The sequence below is a fragment of the Triticum aestivum genome, chromosome 6D (genome assembly GCF_018294505.1).
Source record: "Triticum aestivum cultivar Chinese Spring chromosome 6D, IWGSC CS RefSeq v2.1, whole genome shotgun sequence".
Taxonomy (NCBI): Eukaryota; Viridiplantae; Streptophyta; class Magnoliopsida; order Poales; family Poaceae; genus Triticum; species Triticum aestivum.
The window spans coordinates 119,367,142-119,376,693 of record NC_057811.1 but is presented as its reverse complement, the minus strand read 5'-3'; the positions used below and the strand labels follow the sequence as shown (position 1 = coordinate 119,376,693).

The following is a 9,552-nucleotide window of genomic DNA, read 5'->3' as shown; positions in this document are numbered from 1 at the left end:
ATCCGCCCCCACAAACACCACAAAGTTATAGTAGGCGACACTTGCGGTTGCAAACCTAATGTCGGGCATGCAACTGTCCCCCTACCTCTCCCGTTGGCTTCCGACAAAAACATAAGGCCAGTTGCAGTCAGGAGGGACACATGCAATTGTAGTCGTGGGCGAAACTTGCAGTTGCAAGCCTAGTGTTGGGCATGCAACCTCCCCCACTCCCGCTACCCACCGACAAAACAAAACGTCAATTGCAGTCGGGAGTGTTGACATGCAATTGCAGACAGGGCGACAATTGCAATTGCATGCCTAGTGTTAGACATGCAACTACCCTCTGGTCTCCCACCGACCATCGACAAATCAAAATATTAGTTGCAATCGGGTGTGCGGGCATGCAATTGCAGTCGAGGGCGACACTTGCAGTTGCAAAGCCTAGTGTCAGGCATGCAACTGCCCTCCCCCTTTCCCATCTCCAACAGACCAAAAACATATTAGTTGCAATTGGATGTGTAGGCATGCAGTTGCAGTCTAGGGGCGACGCTTGCACTTGCAACCCCAATGTCGGACATGCAATTGCCCGCCTCTCCCGCCACCCACCACCCAAAAAAATGTTAGTTGCGGTTGGTCTATAGGCATGCAGTTGCAGTCAAGGGTGACACTTGCAGTTGCAAGCCAAGTGTTGGGAATGCAACTGCCCCCCTCCTTTCCCGTTGGCATCCGACAAAAAACACAATGCCAGTTGCAGTCGGGAGGGAGACATGCAATTGCAATTGAGGGCGACACTTGCAGTTGCAAGCCTAGTGTCGGCCATGCAACCGCCCCTCTCCCGCTGTCGGCCGACAAAATAAAATGTCAGTTACAGTCAGTCGTGCGACATGCAATTCCATACAAGGCGACACTTGCAGTTGCATGCCTAGTATGGTACATGCGACTGCCTCCCCTCTGCCCCCCTCCCGCGCGCGTCTCCCATAGACCACCGACAAAGTAAAAGATCAGTTGCAATCGGTTGTGTAGGCATGCAAAATTGCAACTGAGGGCGACACTTGCAGTTGCAAGCCTAGTGTCGGGGCATGCAATTGCCCACCCCCCTGCCACCATCCACCATCAAAAAAAAGGTCGGTTGCGGATGGATCTGTAGGCATGCAGTTGGAGTCTAGGGTGACACTTGCAATTGCAACCCTAGTGCCGGACATGCAACTACCCCCTTCCCAGCCGCCCACCAACAAAACAAAAGGTCGGTTACGGTTGGGTCTTTAGGCATGCACTTACAGTCGAGGGTGACACTTGCAGTTGCAAGCCTAGCGTCGGACTTGCAACTGCCGTCCCCTCACCCTCCGTCCTCCGAGAAAAACACAAGGCCAACTGCAGTTGGGAGAAAATATTCAACGCTTCGCATCCCCTCCATTCTCCCACCGTGTGAAAGTTGCAGCCAAAAAAAGAAAATGAGAAAAGCCCCAACAGACAACGAAAAAGGTCCCCTCCTCAAACCCACCGCCCATACCCTGCTCCGATACGAAAAAACAAAGAAAAAAATGCTGGTTGTGCTGGCCGATTTTCACAAGACAACAACACTATCACACATTTTATAAAAAAATAAAAATAAAAATGTGTTTACACAGATGCCCCAACATAAGAAAATAATACAAATACATGTGATTCATTTGGATAATCCTTTTTTCCACCCGCAAAAAGTACACAAATGATTTTGACGTTCCACACACCAAATAATACACATAGTCGTGCGTACTGGAACAAGCTAAAAATAACAATAACAAGAATAAAAAAAAATACACCGAGCATGCTTCTCCAAGCTGGATGCCGAACACAAAGCCCAACAAACAGACAAGGAACGCCCAAAAAAAAAGACACCGGGCCGGCCACACCCCTGAGACAGGCCTATACGAGACAAGCCACGACCTTATCGCAAATCTAAAAGCTGAAAACGATCCAACGGCAAAACACGTCGACTGAGACTTCATCAAAACTCAGTCGACTGAGTTTTAGCATATCCGAAGGGATAAAGCTCGTTGGAGTTGCTTATTATCGTTACTATCTACTACTCTAGCGAAGCCCGAGATAAAATGGCAAGCGCCACCCCAAACCGATATCACCCGAGCCAGGTTCGACACTGATTAATGATTGACGCGTCGAGCGTGCCTCGGAACCAAATTTTCCTTTCTTGCGTCGCCCGCTTCCTCACTTCCCTCACGCGTGCTAGTATCCAGTCCGAGTTTCACCCAGTTTGCAGCCTTGCCAAATAGACGCGCGGCATCCAGTCCGATTTCGACCCGGCGATTGCGCACCCTACCTTATATATAAGCGCACACATCACATCCAATTCACAAGCAGCATCTCTCTCTCCCTCTGTTCCCGTTCTGCAGTTCTGCTCTCCTCTGTTCCCCATTTTCACCTCTACACTGATCCCGTGGCCATGCCGTGTCCCAAGCTGAAGAGTCTCAAGTCACTCACTGTCAACCTGGCGGCGGTCGAGTCCCCGGAGTCCAGCCGCCTGCTCCCGACGCCACGAACCCCGACGCCGTCGTAGGGAAGCATTGTCACCCTCCTGAGCATCGACGGCGGGGGCGTACGCGGCATCATCCCGGGCACCATCCTCGGTTTCCTCGAAGAGAAGCTCCAGGTGAGAATTTGATCAACTCTATGATTCCCTGGTTGTGTTTGCTTCATCCATTCCACAACGCTGGTTAGGTTCTGACTGATTCCCTGCTTGCGTTTGCTTCATCCATTACACGCCGCTGGTTCTCTGTTCTGACCGTTGCTGTTTCCTCGCTTGCGTTTGCCTCATCCATTCCACGTCGCTGGTTCTAACTGTTGGTGTGTGCAACTGATTGCAGGAACTTGATGGACCCGAGGCCAGGGTTGCCGACTACTTCGACGTGATTGCAGGGACCAGAACCGGCGGGCTGGTGACCGCCATGCTCACCGCGCCTAATGCCGACGGCCGCCCGCTCTTCGCCGCCAAGGACATCAACGCCTTCTACCTGGAGCACTGCCCAAAGATCTTCCCTCGCGTCAAGCGCGGGCCTCTCGGCTTGCTCAAGAGCATCAAGGGGCCCAAGTACAACGGCAAATATCTGCACTCCGTCGTGCGAAAGCAGCTCGGGGAGACACGCGTGAGCCAAGCGTTGCAGAACATCGTCGTCCCAGCCTTCGACATCAAGCTGCTGCAGCCAATCATCTTCTCCAGATACGATGTAAGTTCTTCCCTCCACTCCAAATAAACATGTTCCCTCATTCATTCATTACATGTATACATGTATGTTGCCTGAGTACGTTGCAGTAACGTCGATCACTACATCTTGTGTCTGTGTGTGCAGGCTCAAAGCGACGTCTCCAAAGACGCCCTCCTCTCCGACGTATGCATCAGCACGTCCGCCGCGCCCACCTACCTGCCCGGCCACCACTTCGAGACCACGGACAAGCACGGCAAGCCACGCGCATTCAATCTGATCGACGGCGGCGTCGCGGCAAACAACCCGACGCTGCTGGCCATGACCCACGTCAGCAAGCAGATCCTCATGGGCAACAATGATTTCTTCCCAATCAAACCGGCCGACTATGGGAAGTTCCTCATCCTCTCCCTGGGCACCGGGTCGGCCAAGCTCACGGAGATGAGCAGGGACGTCAGTTATCAACTTCAGATCTCCATTGCTCCTGGCCATGGCAGCGATTTCATGGGCCAGTTTATTGCATCCGGCCCCTTCCTACCAGACTGGCCTTGGCCGACGCAAAAAGTTTGAAACTAGCCTGAATGTCCTGTATCAGACCAAAGCAGGAGGAGAGATTGAACGCCCCAGGCTTCAGGTTCAGGTAGTTTGCAAGCACTGAGCAATCCATTTCCAAGACAATGGGTCCTCTGTACACCTCCCTAATAGCAAACAGTATTTTGGCTCTCCGATCAAGCAAATGAATTGTACTGCCAGACATGCAATAGGAAAAGAGGGAATCAGGATCGATGCTCATGAGGCATGTGATTGCTCTCCGATACGAAGCCGCGGTTTCAATGTCTTGAGCTCCATAAACCGATCATTAATCTGTTTGCTTCATCTTCGCCATGGCTGCGACGGAGGAAGCTAGGTTTACAAAGGTTACATGAACCGTGGCACTCTAGTTATTATTACTTTATTTACTGTCAATTCAAAATGGCACCTGGAAAACATGCTCCTGGCTAAAGAAAGAAAAATGACTTCCTAGAAAATCAAAAGGTCCTGAAAACATTTGGACATGTACTTATTCTGTATCCTCTGTTTACATGGAACTTTATGAAAATGAACAAGTTTTGTAGCTTGTGTTCAAACAAACAAAAATGGTGCTTCAAAAGGTTGCTTTTTAGAGCACTCTTTCTTTTCTTGTCAAGGGCATAATATATGTTTCCCACCAAAAAAACAGGGCATAATATATGTCTTATCTTCATGAAACTTTATACGCGCATACAAGACACGAACACACACATTGTCAGATAAATTCAGAACTTTTAACTAATTTAACAACTTTAATGTTCATCCCTGGATCATATGCCCTGGGAGCAAAATCACCTCCCCCAATTATTCCTCTTTTAACTTACTAAATAAATTGCATGATTTTCTCGTAAACAAATGTTTAGTTTCCACAGCAATTTTTCGCATATGGAGTCTCCTTTTGTATTTCATCAGTATAAATGATACACACAACTTTGTCATTTCCCCCACAAACTAATACATTTATGTAACTGCAAACTCTCCAATTTCTTTCTAGGAGTAATTGCCACGTATAGATATATATACTGTAAACTATGCTGGGACAGCAATGGCTCCCTAAAACCATGAGCACAATTCCCAGACTGTACAACATCTTAACAGTGGACATTCCAAATTTCCATTTCCAGCAGAGCAATAAGCAAGGATATAAATTTTGGGAAATATATACTTCTAACTAACTGGGTGCTCGTCTCCAGCCTATTGCTCCTTTCCAGAACTCTCCTTAATCTTCTCGACAATATGCCGCGTCTTTTCTTCCAATTTGCCGCTCATCTTCCTCCCCAAACCGATCACCGCAGCTCGCTTGCTGCCTTTCCTCTTCAGGTCATACTCCCCAGGAGAAGCAGATGATGACAATGGCGGCCGCCGATGCCCAGCAGGTACCACCGCTACTAACTGAAGAGAAGAGCCCACTGCTGCATTTTCAGAAGCATCTTCCTCGAATTCCCTGGTGCTCAGCAGCGGCGCCGTCAACTGGTTAGAAGGTTCAGCTTCTGAAGGTAGGGAAGAACCAGAGCTGGTTGATGCTTCTGTTGTGGGTTCTTGGTTAGGCCAATGAGTGGATGTCACCTTCTTCAGCGGTTCGTCGTCGCTTCTAGTTGAAGGAGCAGGTGGACTTGATTTGCTAGCTTCGCTGTTGGAACTGACCTTTAGTGAGGCAACATCATCAAGCTGGAGCTTACCCATGTCTGAACTATGACTGCTTGCTGCCTCGCCGTGTTCACGATTCAGCCATATAAAAGGTGCAGCTCTGCGAGGCACCCAATCATCCTTCTCTGATATCATCCATGACATGGGAATACTTTCACAATTCGGCAGTACCAAGCTTTGGTGAAGCGAAGCCTGTAGGGTAGGGCATGTTCCGGAATTAAGCATACAGGCTTCACAAATAAGTAACACGGTGATCAGATCAAGTAAGTTGAAGGGACACCTTGATTCTGTTGCTGATAAGCGAAGCGATGTGGCTGTTGGTGATCTTTCTGTCCCCAACTGAAGACTCCAATTCCCACACAAGCTCTGGCATTGATGTAAATCCATACCAGATTTGATCTGAGGGAGGAGGCTTTATATGCATGCGCATTGTCCCACGAATAGAAGTTACTTTAATTGCCAACGAAAACGGCACCTTTTGCAAGAATAAAAGAACAGATTACATGTCTCAGGACTTCCTGGCTGTACTAGTAACATACATTTAACTCAAATTTGTATCTACAGCTTTTTTATCTAAAGTTTGATCTCTGATTTGAAGTGTTTGAACATGCCAGGCATACCTTTTCCTAATAGTGTACCTCACAAAGAGGCAAAGGAAAGTATTTTGGTAACTAGGCAACATATGAATGGAGGGAGGGGGGAGGGGGGGCATGGAGTCAGGTAAACATGGTAGATTTAAATTGCAGGAAAAACTCTTCATTAAAAATAGCCTGACTGGTTTTGATGTGCAAACCTTAGTTCACTGATCACTACCAATTGGATGTGTAAAGCGTAAACAGTAAAGTAGTGCAGTCTGTGTAACAAAGTAAAACAAGAACTAACCTGAGAGACATGGTCAGTGATTGAATGCAAGATATTTTTCCACCTTGATGTCTTCCCAGTTTTCTTTGACCGCCTTAACACATCTGGTACAAAAGATAAACAAGCATTCCTATTCACTGATTATGCATCAAGACGACTGCAAATTCACAAGTTTCACTCATTCCAGTAAGTTTCGAGTTATAAAGTACTGAATGAAGAAACTTTCTTTCCACAGGTCAAAGGAAAAAACATAAGCAATTAGGATATGATTATGCACAACATGCAGTGATGAAAGTAAGTCAAGAAGGACATGAACATTAGCCGAAATATATGAACATAACAATTCAAACACTAGTTTCAGGAGGAGTTTTATCATATCAAATCATTTACTATGAACTTAGTTATTTGCATAAAAAAACTAAATGGTCATTCTGAGAAATAATAAGCAATGGAAAGAAAATGTATGAACTTCAAACAAACCTGCCTCATCTTCATCTTCCATTACAGAAGCCAAAAGTTGCGAAGGTCCAAATTGGTTGCCATTAGAATCTGCTTCGACAGTAGTTCTCATTATGTCTTTTTGCAGCCCTGGTTCCTGAACCTCAAGTCTTGCTTCAGCATTCAGTATTATTTTACTACAATATTCAAAATCAAATTCGAAAGCCCACAGTTCATTTAGATCCCTTGGGACGACTCTCATCGTACGCAAATATGGTGGAAGTTCTCCAAGACTGAAATCAGTAAGTGTAATTTCACCAATATAGGAGGCAGTTCTCATGTTTGACAATTTTCGCTGAAAAACAAGAAAACTAACCATTAGCAAATATGTTTGAAGGACGAGTTTACTTGTTTTAAATGTAAGCATTATCTAACCTGAAGGCGTGCTTTAATGGATTTACTTATATCATCACTCATTTTAGCATCAAAAAACAACCGAGAGATTAGGAGGTTCCAACAAAGTGTGCCTTCGTCAGTAAACTTTTCATCTACATTTGTTTCAGGAGAATCTGAGAATCTGTTGCTGTAACTGAAATCAGAACTAGGGGTACTGGGTTGCTTTATGTCTAGTGATGATGAACTACTGCTTGACCTTTCTTCTTGTGCATCAATTAGTGCGGCACCAATGTAGCTGCGTGTTTTTTGGAACGTCTTTCTTTCTGCTTGTGCTGAGGTCGAGCTTGTTCTAGTCAACTGGGGAGCTTTTATAGATGCCTTCCTAGCAAACTTCTTAAGGAAAAGGCGTACTTTTGACGACCCATCAGATTTTACTGCCTTGTCCATAATTTCACGATCCTCAGCAGAAAGTGCAGTTGATTTCAGGAAACAAGGGTATCCAGCGTGTAAAGAGGATATGTAACTTCTGAACTCTTCGCTCAACCTAGTATGCAATTTCAGTTTCTCCTTGTCTGTAGAAGATGCAAGACGAAGTGCTTTACACCATGATTCTTTCTCCCAAGAGGTGTCCACATAAAGATAGCATACCTTGCTCCGCTTGCAAATCTCAGATTCCTTGCTTTCTAGTTTTATCGGATACCTCTTAGACCTGAAAGAAAATGGATAAATATAAATGGTAGTTACATTGAAACTAGAGTGCATATGCAAAGTGTATTGCAGTATCCACATTCAAATAGGCAAAGTAGGAAAATATAGTCACTTTTTAAGAACATCTAAATTGAAAAATAAAAGCATTCTTAGTCTTTAGCTGAATCCAAAATATAAGCATGCTTATCTAACCTACCATATGTCAAGTAACACATTGAACAAGATACACACTGAACATAAATATGAGTTAATGCGGCGCAAAAACTTTGAAGATCAGTGTATGATAACAAATTTCATATGCACAAACCATTTACGCGACGGTAGGTTAGAAGCAGAAACAGCAAGAACAGTGCAATCCAGAAGCCCAATAGTTATCTGAGAACCATCGGAACCTGTCAAGACAAGCGAGTGGCCTTGAATTTTAGCCCGCATCCTTATCGGAGAAACCTCAACAATGTTCTTTTTATCCTTCACGCCTTTCTGAACCCCAGTTGGTGGTAAGCGGTTGCCGTTCCCAACTTTTGGCACCTTTCCTGGCTCTAACATCCAGAGAAAACCCTGCAACAAGTATGGCAGTCAGGTGAAATGATCCAAATTGCAACCATACCTTTCTCGAATAAACACAGATACATCATGTGAGAGTTGGTCTAATGGTCAGCACGGCTAGTTGATGGCCCAGTAGCAAATAAATAACGAAGGATATTGCTTTGCATTAAATACAACAGAACAGAGAGAAGGTGCAAATTCAGGAGAACAGACTGCTTCTCCAATCAGCACCAAGCGTTCAGTCACAACAATTCGAGGAAGGCGAAAGAATCTGGTTCCAAGAAATTTTCTGTATAAAGTAAGCGAGCTTTCCTGGAATGTTATTGATAGATCCCCATTTGCATAGGATTGCAATTGCGATGCAGGAGAACAGTAGAAAGGAATCGGTAGAAACGGGAGAGTGCGCGGGATAATTTCAGGTTTATTGACCTGCTTCTCGGCGGGGAACGGCCGGTCGCCGGAGAGCTCGGCGGCGGCGGCCTCCGGAGGCGGAGGCCTTGGCCCGCGGCGGCGCAGCGCGCGGACGGCCCAGAGAAGCGCCGCCCCCTCCGCGAGAGCGAGCGCGAGGAGGCCCAGGAGGAAGCCCGAGAGGAAGATCGCCACCGCCATGGGCGACGACGATGACGAGGAGACCTTCCCAGGCGAGGCTGCTCTGCAGCGCACAAGAGGACATAGGAAAGAAGAAGAGGCGGAGAAGAAGTCAGCATTGTCAATGGAGGGGCGGACGTGCAGGGCCCATCTGTCACGGTCGGTGCTGCTTTATGACCTTTTTTTAAAGGAGGAGGATCTTTTTGTGCCCAGAACCAGATGCTGAATGGTGAACGCGCTTCTCGCTTCATGGCGCACACACAATGATTTGGAAGTCATTGTCATGACATACAACATAATTGTATTTATGTAAACTTATTTTCTACTCCCTTCATCCACTATTAAAGGATGTTTTATTCTTTTTTCTAATGCGTATGTGTGTAGACATGTTCTAATGTGTTTGTTCACTCGTTTCAATACGTATGTAGTCCGTATTAAAATGCCCAAACATCTTATAATAATGAACGGAGGGAGTAAAACTTAAAAATGCATTGTTTCTAAATTGTCAATCCGAATAAAAATTCTATTTTAACTATTTGGTTCTTTGCAAGGAGATCTTAAAATAGTTTGTTGTCGTGGTTTTTAGATACAAATTAACGTGAGGGGGGCTTGGGTCTACTTC

The 9,552-nt window shown here is 45.9% G+C and overlaps 1 protein-coding gene across 1 annotated transcript; it reads right to left on the bottom strand.

Moving 5' to 3' along the window:
* Positions 1 to 4,621: 4,621 nt before the first annotated feature.
* On the bottom strand, positions 4,622 to 9,079 carry LOC123143999 (testis-expressed protein 2). The gene is made up of 7 exons (XM_044563007.1): positions 8,772 to 9,079; positions 8,104 to 8,354; positions 7,128 to 7,797; positions 6,735 to 7,047; positions 6,276 to 6,358; positions 5,674 to 5,868; positions 4,622 to 5,585 (listed from the first exon to the last, which is right to left on the bottom strand). Exons 1-7 carry the CDS (start codon positions 8,949 to 8,951, stop codon positions 4,941 to 4,943), a joined length of 2,337 nt encoding a protein of 778 aa, XP_044418942.1. The 5' UTR covers positions 8,952 to 9,079; the 3' UTR covers positions 4,622 to 4,940.
* Positions 9,080 to 9,552: the final 473 nt, after the last annotated feature.